The 19,302-nt window shown below is 41.5% G+C and overlaps 1 protein-coding gene and 1 long non-coding RNA gene across 5 annotated transcripts; both read left to right on the top strand.

Annotated features, from left to right (window-relative positions):
- The first annotated feature begins 17,813 nt into the window (after window positions 1-17,813).
- On the top strand, window positions 17,814-18,677 carry LOC125534352. 4 transcript variants are annotated; one of them, XM_048697607.1, is made up of 4 exons: window positions 17,814-17,893; window positions 17,989-18,066; window positions 18,162-18,254; window positions 18,345-18,677. In XM_048697607.1, exons 1-4 carry the CDS (start codon window positions 17,866-17,868, stop codon window positions 18,641-18,643), a joined length of 498 nt encoding a protein of 165 aa, XP_048553564.1. In that variant the 5' UTR covers window positions 17,814-17,865; the 3' UTR covers window positions 18,644-18,677. The 4 variants fall into 4 exon arrangements, with proteins under 4 accessions (XP_048553564.1, XP_048553563.1, XP_048553561.1 ...); XM_048697606.1 differs by having other exon boundaries at window positions 18,342-18,677; XM_048697604.1 differs by having other exon boundaries at window positions 18,153-18,254.
- Window positions 18,678-18,688: 11 nt separating this feature from the next.
- On the top strand, window positions 18,689-19,256 carry LOC125534353. Its single transcript, XR_007294459.1, has 3 exons — window positions 18,689-18,893; window positions 18,982-19,074; window positions 19,157-19,256. It is a non-coding gene; the product is annotated as an uncharacterized LOC125534353 (long non-coding RNA).
- The last annotated feature ends 46 nt before the right edge of the window (window positions 19,257-19,302 follow it).

Here is a 19,302-nt window from a genome sequence, read left to right as displayed (position 1 = left end):
TGATCCATCCAACTCAACAAACACCATCGGAGACACCTGTAGAGCACCTTTATAATCACCCAGTTACGTTGTGACGTTTGGTAGCACACAAAGTGTTCCTCCGGTATTCGGGAGTTGCATGATCTCATAGTCATAGGAACATGTATAGTTATGGGGAAAGCAATAGCAACAAACTAAATGATCATCGTGCTAAGCTAACGGATGGGTCAAGTCAATCACATCATTCTCTAATGATGTGATCATGTTAATCAAATGACAACTCATGTCTATGGTTAGGAAACATAACCATCATTGATTCAACGAGCTAGTCAAGTAGAGGCAAACTAGTGACACTCTGTTTGTCTATGTATTCACACATGTATTAAGTTTCCGGTTAATACAATTCTAGCATGAATAATAAACATTTATCATGATATAAGTAAATATAAATAACAACTTTATTATTGCCTCTAGGGCATATTTCCTTCACTTATGGATCTTGAACCAAATATGATAATACTTAGATCCTTGCTTTATGCCTAGCTAAGTGTGTAAAACTATAGATCTTGTCCAATTTATTTTTGCTTTTTGCTCCCTGTTTTTGAGTGTTAGCACAATTATGCTACTGTTATGGTTGTGTTTCTTATGTTTGAATTAGTGTTTGTGCCCAGTAAAGCCTTTAGGATCTTCTTGGGCAATAGTTGTTTGATCTTGCTGAAAAAAAACAGAAACTTTTATGCTCACGAAATTAATTTTAATTTTCTACCAGAGAGCAATAAAATAGCCGTTCCAATTGAAGTAGATCAATATACAAATTTTTCATGTCGTCCTAATTTTTCAGAGTTTTTTGAGTTATAGAAGTATTCGAAATAGTCAGATTGCTATAGACTGTTCTGTTTTGATAGATTCTGTTTTCTTTGTGTTGTGTGCTTATTTTGATGGCTCTGTGGTTTTCTTTGATTAGTTTTTGCCATAAAAAGGTTGGAATATAGTAGATATAATACAAAAACAAAATATGAATTGGTTTGATACAACACTTATAGTAGTGGTTTATTATTCTTATACTAACAGATCTCGCGAAGGTTTTGTTGAGTTTTGTGTGATTGAAGTTTTCAAGTTTTGGGTTATCTTACGATGGATGAAGGAAGGATGTAAGAGCCTAAGCTTGGGGATGCCCCAGCATCCCAAGCTATTATCCAAGAATGAGCAACCAACTAAGCTTGGGGATGCCCCCGAGTGGCATCACCGCTTTCTTCCAACAACTATTGGTATTTTACTCGAGACTATATTTTTATTCGTCACATGATATGTGTTTTACTTGGAGCCTCTTGTATGATGTGTCTTTGCATGTTTTATTTTGTGTTTTAAGTCATCAATCCTTGCTGGACACACCTATTTGAGAGAGCTAAAATTATATCATGACTTGTTAGAATTCCTCTCTATGCTTCACCTAAATCTTTTATGAGCTAGGACTTGCTCTAGTGCTTCACTTATATCTTTTTGAGCACGGTGTGCTTAGTATTTTTGAAGAAATGCTCTCTTGCTTCACTTAGATTTATTTGAGAGTGAGTAAAATTTTGAAGAAATTCTCTCTTGCTTCACTTAAATTATTTTGAGAGAAAGAAATATTATGCTCATGATCTTCACTTATATTTGTTTGAGCTTATGAAAAGCAATGCTACGTCTTGAGCTTGCGTTGGTTTACCCCGAAGAGGAAGGGATGATGCAGCAGAGTAGCGTAAGTATTTCCCTTAGTTTTTGAGAACCAAGGTATCGATCCAGTAGGAGGCCACGCTCAAGTCCCTCGTACCTGCACAAAACGATAGCTACTCGCAACCAACGCGATTAGGGGTTGTCAATCCCTTCACGGTCACTTACGAGAGTGAAATCTGATAGATATAATATTTTTGGTATAAAGATGCAAAGTAAAAGTAAAGGCAAAGTAAAAAAGCAAAGAAAGATTAAAGTGATGGAGATTGATATGATGAGAATAGACCCGGGGGCCATAGGTTTCACTAGTGGCTTCTCTCAAGAGCATAAGTATTCTACGGTGGGTGAACAAATTACTGTTGAGCAATTGACAGAATTGAGCATAGTTATGAGAATATCTAGGCATGATCATGTATATAGGCATCACGTCCATGACAAGTAGACCGAAACGATTCTGCATCTACTACTATTACTCCACTCATCGACCGCTATCCAGCATGCATCTAGAGTATTAAGTTAAAACAGAGTAACGCCTTAAGCAAGATGACATAATGTAGAGAGATAAATTCATGCAATATGAAATAAACCCCATCTTGTTATCCTCGATGGCAACGATACAATACGTGCCTTGTTGCCCCTTCTGTCACTGGGAAAGGACACCGCAAGATCGAACCCAAAGCTAAGCACTTCTCCCATGGCAAGAACTACCAATCTAGTTGGTCAAACCAAACGGATAATTCAAAGAGACTTGCAAAGATAACCAATCATACATAAAAGAATTCAGAGAAGATTCAAATATTATTCATAGATAGACTTGATCATAAACCCACAATTCATCGGTCTCAGCAAACACACCGCAAAAAGAAGATTACATCGAATAGATCTCCATAAGAGAGGGGGAGAACTTTGTATTGAGATTCAAAGAGAGAGAAGAAGCCATCTAGCTACTAACTATGGACCCGAAGGTCTGAGTTAAACTACTCACACTTCATCAGAGGGGCTAGGATGATGTAGAAGCCCTCCGTGATGACGGCCCTCTTCCGGCGGAGCTCCGGAACAGGCCCCAAGATGGGATCTCGTGGATACAGAAAGTTGCGGCGGTGGAATTAGGTTTTTGGCTCCTATTCTGATCGTTTGGGGGTACGTAGGTATATATAGGAGGAAGGAGTACGTCGGTGGAGCACCGAGGGGCCCACGAGGCAGGGGCGCGCCCTAGGGGGGCGCGCCCCCCACCCTCGTGACCTCCTCTTTGACTCCTTGGAGTAGGGTCCAAGTCTCCTGGATCACGTTCGGTGAGAAAATCACGTTCCCGAAGATTTTATTCCGTTTGGACTCCGTTTGATATTCTGTTTCTCCGAAACACTGAAATAGGCAAAAAAACAGCAATTCTAGGCTGGGCCTCCGGTTAATAGGTTAGTCCCAAAAATAATATAAAAGTGGAAAATAAAGTCCAATATAGTCCAAAACAGTAGATAATATAGCATGGAGCAATCAAAAATTATAGATACGTTGGAGACGTATCAAGCAACACATGAAAATTAGTCCCAAAGTGATAGATATCCAAGAAGGATAAAAAAAGAAAAATGTCATGAAGATCATTGGACAAAATAAACTTGATTCTTAGTAATAGTTTTGAGATATGATGATGTGATATGTGAGTCATCTTGATGAGTAATTATGCTTTAGTAGGAATATCGGCGTTAAGGTTTGTGATTCCCTATGCGTGCACGAAAGTCAATAATCATGCAGTGAAATTATATCCTACTTGTGGTGTATTATTTGGTGTTAATTATGCTTAATGCTTTTTTATGGGATTATTCGTCTCTTGGTTGGCCGCTTCCCAATCTTTTGCTAGCCTTCATTTTGCACTAAGTATGATCACTACTTGTGCACAAAATCCTTTAAACCAGTTTTGCCACATGAGTCCACTATATCTACCTATATGCAGTATTCTTTTGTCGTTCTAAGCAAATTTGCATGTGCCATCTCTAATTTTCAAAATAAACTTCTCTTTTGTGTGTTTGTTTCGCTCACGGAGCGGTGAGGGGTGGCTAATATTTTCCATGCTAGATGTGTTATTCTCAAGATGAGTGTTTATTCACTTGTCATTGCATGAGAGTAAGGCAAAGGTATTAGGGATGCCCAGTCCCGAAATGCAAAAAACAAATGAATTTACTTTATGTTGTCAAATAATAAATTCCTTGGAAAGTGTTGGTATGGAGGGCACCCGTGGATATAGTTAGCCATGGAAAGTGAAAGTTATGGTGGAAAAAATAATGAACTTTATTTTCTATTTGGGAATCGCCTATGATATATCTATGCATGGAAAGTATTGGGAACTCTAAATCGTTTTCGTTGGTGGGATGGATACACCTCTCAAAATGTTTTTATCTCTAAGTTTTTCACTTTGAGCTTTGGCACCTCTACAAATCCATACTTCCCTCTGCGAAGGGCCTTTCTTTTACATTATGCAATTTTTATTTTGAGTCTCCATCTTCTCTTATAAAAGCACCAACTAGGAGGCAATATGATCGTACTTAAGTATTGGGTGTAGCTAATATTCGAGTGTGTTTCATGAATGGATCAATGTTTGAGCATGATGGGCTAGGGATAGCTTATTTTAGCATTGATATTTTGAAAGACATGGTTGCTTGTTGATATGCTTGAGTATCTAAATTATTATGTCAAAACTAGACTATTGCTTTGAATCACATAAAAGTCATGATATGACATGTTAAACGGCACTCCACATCAAAAATTCTATTTTTTATCACTTACCTACTCAAGGACGAGTAGGAGTTAAGCTTGGGGATGCTGATACGTCTAACGTATCTATAATTTTTTATTGTTTCATGATGTTTTATTATCAATCTTGGATATTTTATAATCATTTTATAGTCATTTTATATCATTTTTTGGTACTAACCTATTGACATAGTGCCAAGTGCTAGTTGCTGTTTTCCATGTTTTTTACATCGCAGAAAATCAATATCAAACGGAGTCCAAATGCCATGAAACTTTACGGAGATTTTTTATGGACCAGAAGGAAGATATTGGGCCCTGGTTGCACCTGGGGGGTCCCGAGGAGGGGACAACCCACCAGGGCACACCTGGGCCTCCTTGTGCCCACCTCGGGTGCCCCCGGGACCGCCTCTTTGCTCTATAAATACCCAAATATTCCCAAAACCCTAGGGAAGTCGATGAAATATTCATCCAGCCGCTATAGAGTCCAGAACCACCAGATCCAATCTAGACACCATCTCGGATGGGGTTCACCACTTCCATTGGTGCCTCTCCGATGGTGCATGAGTAGTTCTTTGTAGACCTTCGGGTCCGTAGTTAGTAGCTAGATGGCTTCATCTCTCTCTCTTGATTCTCAATATAATGGTCTCTTGGAGATCCATATGATGTAACTCTTTTGCAGTGTGTTTGTTGGGATCGATGAACTTTGAGTTTATGATTAGATCTATCTTTTTATATCCATGAAAGTATTTGAGTTTCTTTGATCTCTTTTATGCATGATATCTTAATAGACTCGTATTTCTTCTCTGATATTTGGGTTTTGTCTGGCCAACTTAATCTATTTATCTTGCATAAGTAAAAGTGCATAAGTAAAGGGCTCGGGTAAGAGATAACCGAGGCACGCAGAGACGACGATGTATCCCAAAGTTCACACCCTTACGGATGATAATCTCCGTATGGAGCGGTGTGGAGGCACAATGCTCCCCAAGAAGCCACTAGGGCCACCGTAATCTCCTCATGCCCTCGCACAATGCAAGATGTCGTGATTCCACTAAGGGACCCTTGAGAGCGGTCACCGAACCCATACAAACGGCAACCCTTGGGGCGGTCGCCAAACCCGTACACTTTGGCAACCCTTGGGGCGGTCACCGGAACCCGTAAAAATTGCTCAGGGCGATTTCCACAACCTAATTGGAGACCTCGGCGATTGCTCGGAGCTTTACACCACAATGATTGAGCTTCGAGGCACCACAACCGTCTAGGGCGCCCAAGAATCCAAGAGGAACAAGCTCTAGGGTACCAAGCACCCAAGAGTAATAAGCTTCTCAACGTTCACCTCCACATATCACAGTGAAGAACTCAAATTGATGCACCAAAACAATGGCAAGGGCACATGGAGTGCCCTAGTCCCTCACTCTCAAATCCCACCAAAGCAACGAAAGCTATGGAGGAATATGAGAGGAAGAACAAGAAGGAGAACACCAAGAACTCCAAGATCTAGATCCAAGGGGTTCCCCTCACAAAGAGGAGAAAGTGATTGATGGAAATGTGGATCTAGATCTCCTCTGTCTTTTCCCTCAAGAACTAGCAAGAATCATTGGAGGGATTGAGAAATAGCAAGCTCTAAGAAGGTCAACAATGGGGGAAGAACACGAACTCAAAGGATTAGATGCAATGGGGAAGAAGTCCCCCTTTTATAGGCCTCTCCAAATCCAACCGTTATGCACACAACCCATGCACAAGCGGTAGTACCGCTCGCAGCGGTACTTCCGCTGGCACGGTATTTTCAGCCGTAACGAGCAACTAAGAAAAACAAGGAGGCGGTACTACTGCATGGGGCGGTACTACCGCCCACTACTGCCGCTCTACTTTCACGCAGAGGAAAACCAAATCCAGAAGCTAAAATATAAGCGGAGGTTCCCGCGGTAGTAGAGGGCCAGAAGTACCGTCCAAGCGGTACTACCGTGCTCTACTACCCTGAGAGGAAAAAGAATCCAGAAGCTTAAGAATAAGCGGAAGTGCCCCGCGGGACCGGAGCCGCGGAAGTACCGCGCAAGCGGTACTACCGCTAGAGTGTAACAAAAAGCCTAAGAAAAACATATGGAAGCAGGAAAGCCTGAACTGCCATAACTTCTGCAAATGAGCACCGAATTGAGAAAACTCAAGCTTGTTGGATAGATGACGACGAGTACTATCCAAACAGCTTATGGTTATAGTGAGAAGAGGTAGTAGAAAAATTCCAATGATATAGAGATGTGAAACCTCTACGAAGGAAGAACTGGAAAAAACCCCAACATCTAAAACATCATAGAAGAAGCATGTGAACTCCGTTTTCAATGAACTCGAGCTTGTCATGAAGATGAACATAAGCTCCAAACGTCACAAGGAGAAGAACCAAACAAGAACCAAGAATGATGATGCAAGGATGCAATGGTTTGAGCTCTCTATGAACGATACGATCAAGCTACTGACTCGAGAGCTCCCCTTGATAGTACGACAACCGATCATATAACCTGGTCTCTGAACTACCACCATGAGACCGATAAAATAGAAAACCTATCAAGGGAAAACCTTTGCCTTGCACATACTCCACTTGAGCTGGATGATGACGGTCTTGACTTCCTCAAGTTGGACCACCTATCTTGATTGTGTTGGCTCGGTGAAGACTAGTTGATTGCTCCACCATACTCCACTATGAGTGAGCCACTCTTTGGAACATCTGCACAAGTCCATTTTCACCACAATGGATGGAAAGCTTCAAGCATGATCACTTTGAGATGCTCCATTTGAACTTGCACACCGCAATCTTGATGACGATCACCACTTGATGTCATCCTCCATGGGTTGTATGAGATCTTCCTCTTAACGCAAGTCCATGGAAACATACCTAGCCCCACAAAGAACTCTCACGTAGACCATGGGTTAATACACAACGCGTAATGGACAATGCTTACCATACCATGGGATCACTTGATCCCTTTCAGTACATCTTCTGCGCTTTGCGTGTTGATCAACTAGATTCACACTTTAACTTAGTCTTGATCAACCTTGTATCATGTCTTCTACATGACCATCTTTGGATAATTCCTTGAATAACACCTTGGTCATCTCATAAACTCCTTGAACCCAACACATGGACTTCAAGAAAATCCTATGGACAAACCCTTCAAATATAACTCAAGGCAACCATTAGTCCATATAGATTGTCATTGATTACCAAAATCAAACATGGGGGCACCACATGTTCTTTCATAGTTGTTGGTGAAGGCAAAATAAATGATTTGTAAGGTTGGTAGGTGGCAGTTGACAGTTTCCCAGGACGAAGGAGGGGTTTGAGGTTTTGTTGGCAATGCCTAGGGAGTAGTAATGGTGAAACTAAAGAACCTAAGGAAAGTCTGCAGATTAGAGAAGTTTAAAATCAACTTTAATCAGTAGGCAATTATTTCAAATAAAAAAGTTTTTGATGTCTGGATCACCACATTTTTCTTAGTTTCGCAAACATTTTTCCAAGCAATGAGGCACGGGACACCAATGCAAGTTTCTTCCGCTATTCGGAAAAGGCTCTATGAATCACGTTAATGTCTTATAACACTTTTTTTGTGAGTATGAAGACGACATAAAATAAACAGCGAGTGAATCAAGGACGGAGGAAAGAAAGTATGTCTACCCCTGTCAGACAACAAACTAGATACCCAATGATGCAGCTTGAAGCTACGTTGGTATTTCCCAAAGAGGAAGGGATGATGCAGCAACAACGGCGGTAGGTATTTCCCTCAGATATGAAACCAAGGTTATCGAACCAGTAGGAGAACCAAGCAACACAATGTAAACAACACCTACACACAAATAATAAATACTCGCAACCTGACGTGTAAAGGGGTTGTCAATCCTTTTCGGGTAACGGTGCCACAAATTGGCAAATGGACGTGGATAAAATGTAGTAGATTGATAGATCGAACGCCAAATAAAATAAATAAGAATAAAACGCAGCAAGGTATTTTTGTATTTTTAGTTTAATAGATCTGAAAATAAAAGCAAAGAAAAATAGATCACAAAGGCAAATAATATGAGAAAGAGACCCAGGGCACGTAGGTTTCACTAGTGGCTTCTCTCGAGAAAAATAGCAAACAGTGAGCGAACAAATTACTGTTGGGCAATTGATAGAACTTCAAATAATCATGACGATATCCAGGCAATGATCATTACATAGGGATCATGTCCAAGATTAGTAGACCGACTCCTGCCTGCATCTACTACTATTACTCCACACATCGACCGCTATCCAGCATGCATCTAGTGTATTAAGTTCATGGAGAAATGGAGTAATGCAATAAGAACGATGATATGATGTAGACAATATCTATCTATGTAGAGATAGACCCCATCATTTTATCCTTAGTAGCAATGATACATACGTGTCGGTTCCCCTTCTGTCACTGGGATCAAGCGCCGTAAGATCAAACCCACTACAAAGCACCTCTTCCCATTGCAAGATAAATATATCAAGTTGGCCAAATAAAACCCAAATATCGGAGAACAAGTATGAGGCTATAAGCAATCATGCATAAAATAAATCAAAGAAACTCAAATACTTTCATGGATATAAAAAGATAGATCTGATCATAAACTCAAAGTTCATCGATCCCAACAAACACACCACAAAAAGAGTTACATCATATGGATCTCCAGGAGACCATTGTATTGAGAATTCAGCGAGAGAGAGAGGAAGTCATCTAGCTACTAACTACGGACCCGAAGGTCTACAAAGAACTACTCACGCATCATCGGAGAGGCACCAATGGATGTGGTGAACCCCATCCGAGATGGTGTCTAGATTGGATCTGGTGGTTCTGAACCCTGCGACGGCTGGAATTGATTTTCGTTGACTCCCCTAGGGTTTCTGGATTATTGGGGGTATTTATAGAGCAAATAGGCGGTCCGGGGCACCCGAGGTGGGCACAACCCACCAGGGCGCGCCTGGGCCTCCTGGCGTGCCCTGGTGGGTTGTGCTCTCCTCGGAGCACCCCCCAGATGGAGCCTTGGCCCATTAGGTGTCTTCTGGTCCAAAAAAATCTCTGTAAAGTTTCGTTGCATTTGGACTCCGTTTGGTATTGATTTCCTGCGGTGTAAAAAACATGCAGAAAACATCAACTGGCACTTGACATTATGTCAATAGGTTAGTACCAAAATGATATAAAATGACTATAAAATGATTATAAAGCATCCAAGATTGATAATATAACAACATGGAACAATCAAAAATTATAGATACGTTGGAGCCAACAGGCAAGATATCTGAAAACTTCCGAGATAATGGGCTGGAAGACGGGTGGAGGTAACTTTTGGTGAGAGTGGAGGAGGCCTAAGTAAGTTTGTCATAAGGAAGAGACAGAGTAGCCGGGGATGTTTGAAATCACATGAGCGGAGTCGTGGTTAGAGTGGAGAAGGATGAAGGTAGTTTTACGGAAATTGATCGCAAGACTGGTAGCTAAGGCGAAACTATCAAATATTCTTTAAGGCGAGCGACAACGTCAGTAGAGGCGTGCATGATGATAAGGTTTCACCCGCATATTGAAGAACTGTGTGGGGGATATCTGGGTAGATGGGGTGGTGGAGGATTTTAACATCGTGGGCGTCTAGGATCATGTGAAGAAGGTCAACGACGATGATGAAGAGGTAGGGAGATAGGGGTCACCTTGGTGAAGGCCATTTTTATAGTTGATCCATGATCTAGGGAGACCATTTAGTAGGACTACTGTTTTGGCAAAGGAAAGCATGTTTTTTATCCAAGAACACTAAGAGTTCAGGAAGCCTTTATGGGCTAGGATGCTGAGAAGGGAGTCCCAAGAACTCGAGCCGAAGCTTTTTTTAAAACCCATCTTAAGGACCATAGTAGGAGCTTTACATGACTGACAACAACTAAGGAGGTTAGCTGCGGAAATGAAGTTTTCAACAATATTTCCACCGTTAATTAGTGAATCCCGTTTGATTGCCATGCACGAGGAGGGGGCACTACAAGGATTCCGGTCTATTGCAACAAAAATTATTGCTACAACTATCTTTTGTTGCAATAAAATGTTATATTACCACAAAATTCCAGTTTGTGGTAATAGGATCTACATATTGCCACAATTTTGTTTCATTGCGCTAAGTACTCATTTTGTTGCAATAGAAGCCATGTATTGCCACAAGCTGCATCGCCGTTGCAATATGATAGTGCTATTGCGACAGTTCCGTCCCGGTGCGTGAATGTGTCATCTTGTTGCAATAAAGGCTAGGTATTGCAACAAAGTAAATCTTTGTGGTTATATTTAGACATATATTGCAACAATTCTGCCTTGTGGCGCTACTCATAGATACTGTTGCAAAAAACATGGCTTCATATTGCAACAAAGCATGTATTGGTTGTAAAATAGGGTGGCTTTTGCCTCATCTTCGTTGCGTTGCAATAACTATTACATATTGCGACAAATTGAGCATCCATGGTAATATGTACAACATAATGCAACAATCCTCTAGTGTTGCCAAAAAGAAGCAGGATATTGCAACGATATTCTCTATAGTTAATTATGCTTTAATTAGTTGAAAAGTTAGTTCCACAATTATAGGGAGGATAAGCTGCCTACACGCTCAGATTAATAAAATTTCCCAAGGTTAAAGGAGTCCAAATGTGGCCGTCCGCGCGAGTCGACGACGGCTTTACGGAGAACACGGGATGCACTGATGGAGAGGCCAACAACAACGACGACGGAGACGAGATCTGTAGCAGCGTCGATGAATCTGCTACTAGCAATTGACGTTCGTGTATCACGAGAAGACGAAAAGATGTTTGTGTATCATGCGGCCAGAGATGGAGCACACATGCACGCCCATCGGCATTGATCTAAGGTACCTTCGCTGATTCATGTGCATGCATACATGTATGATGAGACCGCGTGCACCTGTTTGACTAATTACTTTATATCTCAAGCATGATTGACCTACACAGCTGATCTGAATCGTATTATACGCGCCGCGCAAGCCGGCGCCTGGCAGGGCGTTGCTTCCTAGTAGATCAGGTTTTCACCTGGATCGGCTACACCTACAAGGCTACAAGACACAAGGGACTTCGTCGGCAATTCTGATAACGCCACACTGCAATCATAGAATGGTTTGTATCACGCATCATAGAATGATGCTCTAATGTGGTGCGCGTATATTTACATTTTGAGTCTTTGTATTTCTGCAGTGGAACAATATCAGTATTTGAAGCAACTATACTACTTTTTTGATTTTAAATAATCATGCTACTATTTCATGTAGTATACTCTTTTCATTAATTATACAGTACCTTTTTTTAGAACTTGATACAGTACCTTTTTTAGTGAACAATACTAGTATTACATGCTCATTTGTACATCAGTCTTATCTATAGTAGTTTTACATACTCCTTTGTAAACCAAGTGGCAAGTGGTGTATATACTTCCTCCCGATCCATGTTATGTGGTATATATTGTCGGTCTGGTATGCACATTGTGATATATACTTTCTCCATCGCAAAAAAAAATAGTATATACTACATGGCAAAAACGTGATATATACTCGGTCACTCCGAAGTGGTATATACTCTTTCACGAAAAACAATCCGACACATACTTTAGTTACTCCATCTCTAAAATGTGGTATATACTCCATCACTTTTGTTCTGGGTACATATACTCCATCTCTAAAATGTGGTACATACTCAATCGCAAAATATTGAATATACTCTGTTTGGAAAAAGTTGTGGATATCCAGTCACGAAAAAATGGTTTATACTCCATGAAAAAAAGTGAGGTGTACTTCTTTCAGTTTTTGGCGAACACCCCAGTATATATGCCTATTATGAAACCAACCAACCAGTATATACTCTACCCCCGCCCAAAAAAAGCAGTATATGCTTATAAAAAAAGGCAGTACACGCTCATTTGTATAAAAGTAGTATATACTCAATAATACCAGTAGTACCTCTTTTGTTCACAAGCAATTAATAACTCATTCCAAATGAAAAAAACCCAGTATATGCATATTATGAAACCAATCAGTATATACTGTACACGCAAAAGAGAAACAATGTATACTCACTAAAAAAGGACAGTACACTCGTTCGGATAAAAGTACTATATACTCAACAAAAAACAGTACATATCCCTTTTCTTCTTCTTGCATGGATTCTTTTTTTTTTTGTCCAACGGTGCATGCACATGGACGGATTAGCCATCTGGTATTGAATCCCTTAATTTTAGGAGCAATCAGACACATGCATGTGTGTGGTCGTTGCATGCATCGGTTCTGTTTTATCTTCTCTTGCGATTAGGAGATGAGAGTATGTACTCTTGGGAGTACAAAAGAGGAGTCCTTATATATACTAGTAAGCATGCACGTGCAACGCACGTATTATAATTAATAATAATAATAATCTATTTTAAATCTTATTAGTGGGCTTTTTTTTACCGAGCCATTGAAATATGTCTCATGCCCAACAATGAAAGCGCACGTGTAATACACGATCCACAGATATGTCTTCATGAAAAAAATCATGATCACATAAATTTATTATAATTTTTTACATATTATTTTAAAAACAACAACTAAACAACATTATGTACTACGCCCTCTGTAAACTAAACTGAAACATGTTTTATATTAACGTACAGAAGTAATATTTATCTTTGGGATCCTCCTCCGTCTTCATGTATTTTTAGAGGGATTATAAAATATTGGATTGTTTTTAGAGAGATAAAAATAGTTAATTGAGTCGCAATTGAAAAAATGACAAATATATTCATGTATTAAAATTTAGAAAACATAAATCCAAATAAAAAGGTGATTTTAAAAAAAAATAAACATGCTAATATCACTCAACTTAGTCAAAGTCAACTGAAATCTAACTACACCTTTACAAATACTTCAATTTTGGATATGATTCATTCGTTGCCTACCTAGCAGCTAGCTTGGTTTCCGATTCAAGAACGCAATTGCTAATTAGCCGGTAAAAAAACTCAGCCGAGCGCTGGGCATCAGACGAACGGCTGGGCTGGATTGATTGGACTTTTGGTAATTTTCTGGCCCATATCAATGGACAGGGAGCCGGTTCCTCAGTTAAGCCGCTTCACGTAAAAAAATAAAAAAAAATCCCACCGCCCTGACATTTCTCCCCGTCGTTCCCCATTCTTCCTTGGTCGCCAGCTCCCTCTCCCCACTAGCAAGTGAAACAGGATTCAGCCGCTCATAACTACTCATACAGGAAATCAAGATCACTGGGTAGCATACTAAGTATTCTCACAGTAATTTTTCACCAATTAACCCATGTCCATGCAACGATTCACAGGGTCATATGCAGATCAAAGCAAAACAGTACAGAGTTTCAGAGATTTACAACTAGAAAAGATCTTCTGCGTGAAAGGCTTGAGGTCTTGTGCGTGATCTTTTAAGAAGAGAAGCAGAAGAGGATCCTTGGGGAAGATCGGCAGCGTGTTGGAGAGGAGCAGCGGCGGTCAGGGGCGGCAGGAAGGGGCCCCGAGGATTCAAGCTTCCCCGCCGTGAAGCGCGCCGTCAGGGAGGAGAGGCCGCCGCCGCCAGCCTCCTGAAACCCTCTTCTCACCTCCCTCTTCGTTCGATCCGATCTCTCCCCTTTCTCTTTTCTTGGTTCGATCTGGTGTCTCCCCTGTCTGTCTGTTCTGGCTTCGATCTTTTTTTTTTGTTCAGGGGCGAGAGAAAGGAAGTCGCCCCCTTCCTTCGATCCCCTCCTCTGGTTTGTGGTTCAGCCGCGCGTGGGATCAGACGACCCGTCTGGTGGGTCGCGCCACTGCACGATCGCCCGGGTGACCAGACAGGCAGACACGCTGTCTGGTGCAGCGCGTGACCTCTTCTGCCGTATATTACTTTTTTTAAGGTCGGATAGCGTATATTACTGAAATATGTCCATGCAAAAAAATAAAATTACTGAAATATGTGATTAACGTGGCCTTCTTTTTTTGTTTGAAAGAAGATAGTAATTCTATTAACCAAACTTTGATTATCTGCAACTTTTAAACCACAAATCCAAATGATCTCATTGTTTTTGCATTTTTTAAATTAAACTGATATTTATATAGTAATTTGGTTGCATTATTTTGCCTACTTAAGTAGTGTAGGTAGCATATGTCGGCCAACAATCGGCACGTATCAACGTCCTACACCACCCATGTGATCACTAACTACGCCTCCGATGATCGGGTCGCCCTCGACGACTGGGTGGACTCCGGTCACGGCTCCATCGAAAGCTTCCAAGACCGTGCGCTCCATTCCCGAGCTCTCCGTCCTCCGACAGGCGTGCCTGGTACGCCTCCTCCTCTTCCTCCGCCTTGCGCCGCTCTTCCTCCTCGCTTTCATGGAGGGATGTGAAGCAGAAGAGGTTGAGGACTAACATGTATTTTGCGATTTTCATCCTAATGCAATAATTATTGGGCATCACTGAGGAGTAACGACAATAGAGCCATAAAGAGATAGCGGAAACTAGGCACCGTGAAATATTTTAAGAGATTTATTTATGTCGTCGATGTGTGCATGAGGGATGATTTTTTTCCTCCCGTTACAACGCACGGGCATGTTTGCTAGTGAATACATAAAGAAGAGACAAGGTGTTGGCCTTATCTGAATACATTTATTTTAACAAATGTGTGATATGCCAATAAGTAACTCTCAAAACTAAATTTGTTTGGTTGATAATTTACATAGTTGAATCTCTATTATTTTCGTTAAAACAAGAGGAACATGATTATGTTGGACCTACTGTGGCATGGAGGACCCTCCCGAGTCGCCCTCGCAGGCGGCGGGAGAGATCGCTAGCCAAGAGATGATTATGTCCGGTAAAAATGAAAGATGATGAGATCATCCCATCTAAAGATCGAGACTGACATAGATCGAATGTCTCATCTACCCATCCCCTCAGTACTTATGTTTTGAGACAAGAGTATAACCTAATAGTTTTAAAGTGAGCGGCGCGTGATGTCTCTGTGACATGTAGTTTAGAGCTGGCCAAATTTCTGATGCTTTGACCAACAGTTCACCAAGGCACAAAATTTTGACATATCCAACCTAAGTGTAGATTGATGAAACAACACCTTCCTAATTGGCTACGGGTGGTTGGCGGACCGGGGTTGCGGCGGAGGGGTTGAAGCAGCGTGGTACATCACCTACTCAGTCCGTCCACTGGTTGACGGTGAAGGCATCCGTGGACGTCGTGTTCCTCCCACTCCTTCTATCTTATTTCGGGTGAAAACTTGATCTTCGGATCGGACGGTAGCGACGTTCATGGTCGTGCCCTTCCTGGAGGCATCGTCTTGGAGATCTCGGTCCGGCATGTCCGTCGCACATCTTCCAAGATGATCGCTCCTCGTGCTGGTGGTCTCCGTCGGCTCTAAGCAGATCCCTTTTTTGCACATCTTATAGGTGCTTGCTAGTTATTGAGGTTGTGTGTCGGTGCCCGACATTCGTGTATCTTGCTTTGGGTGTGTGTGGTATCCATTTGTATCGGTTGCTTCGATGTATGTGATGGTTGTTTTACAATATAAACAGGGAAACTCCTTTTCTTTTGTTAATTGGCTTTCTTAAATGACGACGACTATACAAATATCAACGACGAGAACGTTACAGGGGAGGGCGTCGAATCACCCCTTCACAATTCTCGGATTTGGTGTTTTTTTCACCACGATATAACTTCTTACTAATAAATACTAGTATTCCCTCCATCTCGAAATATATTTACAATCTAGAAAATTTCCTCCAAAAATAATTACTTTTTTAAAACAAAAAATTACTTTCCCACCACCTAATTTAGGTGTACTATTGTTTGCGCCAATATTTTTTAACCTCCCGCTAAAAGTCCCAAATTAGTGTCTTTGTTCCCATCAAAAAATTAGCCTCCCGCTAAATACCTTCATAACAACCCACGAATATATAATTGTAGATCAAATCACAGCGTCTTCACGGGCGATTGGATCTGAGCCCTCGTCTCTGTTCATCTATGCTGCCGGCGTCATGACGGCGTCAACAGAGCGAACCACAGCAGCTGCACGGCGTCAGGTTAGTCCTCCCGATCTCCTCCCTCGCTGAAAAATCCAGTTCCCCTCGATCTCCCCCTCCTCCCTCTCCTCTGCGCCGCCCGCCTCCGTCCGGGATCAAACCCCCTCCCCCGCAAGCTCCTCCTCGATGCGCGGCTCTCTCGATCCCGATCCATTCAGAGGGGCTGCCCCTTCTCTCCTCGCTCGCCGCTTGGTCGTAGAAAAGAAGTCCGAGCAGGGGACATGGCCGCCGCCGGTGGCATTTTCCCATCGCGCCTCGATTTGGCCGCCTCGGCGGAGGCGCTCGCGGCCTGGAGGGTCGGCGGAGCGCCTCACCTTGGCCTGGAGGCTGGCCGCCATGGAGCTCGCCTCGGCCTAGAACTAGGGCTCGACGGGGCCTCCCGGCCCGGTTCATGGCCGCAGCCGTCTCGGCTGTGCACGCCGGCGTCGTGACGTGGTGGGCAGGCGCTGGTTGCTGCATCACCCGACCCCAGCGTGCTTGCAGGCCTCTCCGGCATCTCTGCTCCTGATTCGCTCTGTTTCCTCGTGGAGGCCAAAGGGGGTCGTGACCCCCCCTCCAAAACTGTATTTTGTTACTAATTACTAAGCGTTTTGGTGCAGCCCATCCGTGGATCATCTCTTGCCAATTTAATTATTATCTACATTGGTTTTTGAGCATTAGATCCATTAACTGAAAGGTATAGACGTACTCTGTATGTACAAAGCCTATATTGTTAAGATGACAAATCGACGACTGCTGATGAGATGACTGCCATATGTTCGATTACCTTGTAAATTCATGTCATTCGTATATGTTTTTATGCATATTTTTCTGCCAGTTTAAAAATTGCCCCCCCCTCCCCCACCCTATAGCTTGTCACGGTACGCCACTGGCTGTTTGAGCACCATTATGTAGATATTAGATGATATATGTGCGTCAACAGAGCAGAGGATTCAGGTTTAGTCATCCTCTACATTGCATTTGATTCAGATTACTATAAGATGATTTTTAATGGATATTTGGTCTTACACGAGTCACATTGGAAATGTTTTTTCCTATTGATTCAGAGTAGTATTTTCATGAACAACCTATCACTGATACATCGCCTTTCATGTCATTGACATATGCTTAATACTTCTGAATAACGTACGTCAAGAGAACCTAGGATTCAGGTTTAGTGCATCTTCTGCATGTTATTCAGACCACTATAATATGAGTTTTTAATAGATATTTTGTTTTTATTGCTTTCTTATATCGTGTTGCACCTTTTCTAGTTGGAATAATCAACATAGATTTATACTTTTAATAGATGTATTGTGCTTCTTAAATTGACTCAAAATTTTATGTCTGGTTTACCTACACAAGGGCACAATGATGAATTGTACGGAGGATGCTCCTGGTACACAACATCCTTACTTCATAATCACCTATCTGAATGGTGTAGAACATCAATGCTTTGTTAATGCTAAGTCCCATGATTGTTTTTGTGTGTAGTAAAGAAAGGCTCTGTTCTCTTAACAAGGATGGAAAGTATAACGGCATACAAAAACCAACGTGGACAACCCAGATCTGGTAAATTGTTTAGCATTTGCTATAATGCATAAAATCTTGGTGTGGGTTAAATAGCTAAACCTTCAAGACTGCTAAATCTTTTACAGGAACTCCAGAACAATCTGACACTCCAGTGTCTGCTAATGACTTGTGTTCCCTTGCTGAATGGCCATCCCATGCTCGCCGCAACCGTGCGCTACTACAGGATGGTACTTGCTTTCATTTACATTTGTGTCATCATTTCTTACAATCTAATACCAAGTAATACAATTTTTCTTGTATGATTTGGGCTGTAGAAGCTGGTGGACAGAAGAAGAAAGGGCGAGGTGTTCTAAAAGGTTTTAAAGCATCTAAGAAGCGTTTTGCCAATGGATCTGCAAAGCTAAATATTACATTCTCTGAAAAATTGGGTGGTACAGTAGGAATGAACTATCGTTCGTTCAAGGATGACGTGGTAGTCATAATGAAAAGAAAGCTACCACTCATTGGAGTGAGGACGTGGTCGGACATTCACCCTACCATTCATCGACTCATTGTTGCAGATATGATAGTGCGTAGAACCTTTTTCACATGTGTTATCTTATTTTACCATCAATAATGCACTGCTTATGTATATTTATTTGCTGTATGCTTTACAGGACAAATGGGACCTGGAAGATACACAAGAAACAGAAGAAAAAGTTCTCAAAATTGCGAAAGAGCAATATAGAGGCTGGCGATCAACTCTAAGCTCCACTTACAAGGCATACAAAACAGATACAGCTAGATTGGCTAATCTGCCGGAAGATTTGCAACCAGAAGAGTGGGAATGGATGATTGAGTACTTTGGCACTGATTCAAAATTTCAGGTTATCTCTAAGATCACAGTTTGTCTATTATGTGTTAAGATGAAATGGCTAGTCTCACTGGTTATATTTGGTTTCAATGAATTGATAGGATCGCAGCCAAACGAACACTGATAACCGTAAGAAACAGAAGACAAAACACATAATCGGATCAAAATCTTACTCGCAAGTTAGTTTTGAGAAGGTATGAGTCCAACTAAATATGTATGCCTCGCTGCTAAATATGGTGTCATGTTTCAAGCATCTCATTGGTATATTACTTGCAGAGAAACTTGGAAACTGGAGAAGAGCCAGATTGTATTGCTCTGTGGGAACTCACCCACACGAACGATGGAACATTGTCTAACACAGATTCCCAGAAAGTTTACGTGAGTACACTGACTTTTGGTTATTCTATAGTTAGTCAATGATG

The sequence above is a fragment of the Triticum urartu genome, chromosome 2 (genome assembly GCF_003073215.2).
Source record: "Triticum urartu cultivar G1812 chromosome 2, Tu2.1, whole genome shotgun sequence".
NCBI lineage: Eukaryota > Viridiplantae > Streptophyta > Magnoliopsida > Poales > Poaceae > Triticum > Triticum urartu.
The sequence above is the reverse complement of the archived record's forward strand: the minus strand, read 5'-3'. Positions and strand labels throughout refer to the sequence as shown.

Excerpts from the sequence above, each read along its gene's own strand:
- LOC125534352 (XM_048697603.1), top strand. The coding sequence starts at position 17,866 with ATGATGAATTGTACGGAGGATGCTCCTG. Across the intron at positions 18,067-18,152 it reads ACGTGGACAACCCAGATCTG|GAACTCCAGAACAATCTGAC; the intron begins GTAAATTGTTTA and ends AATCTTTTACAG. Across the intron at positions 18,255-18,341 it reads CCGTGCGCTACTACAGGATG|AAGCTGGTGGACAGAAGAAG; the intron begins GTACTTGCTTTC and ends TTTGGGCTGTAG.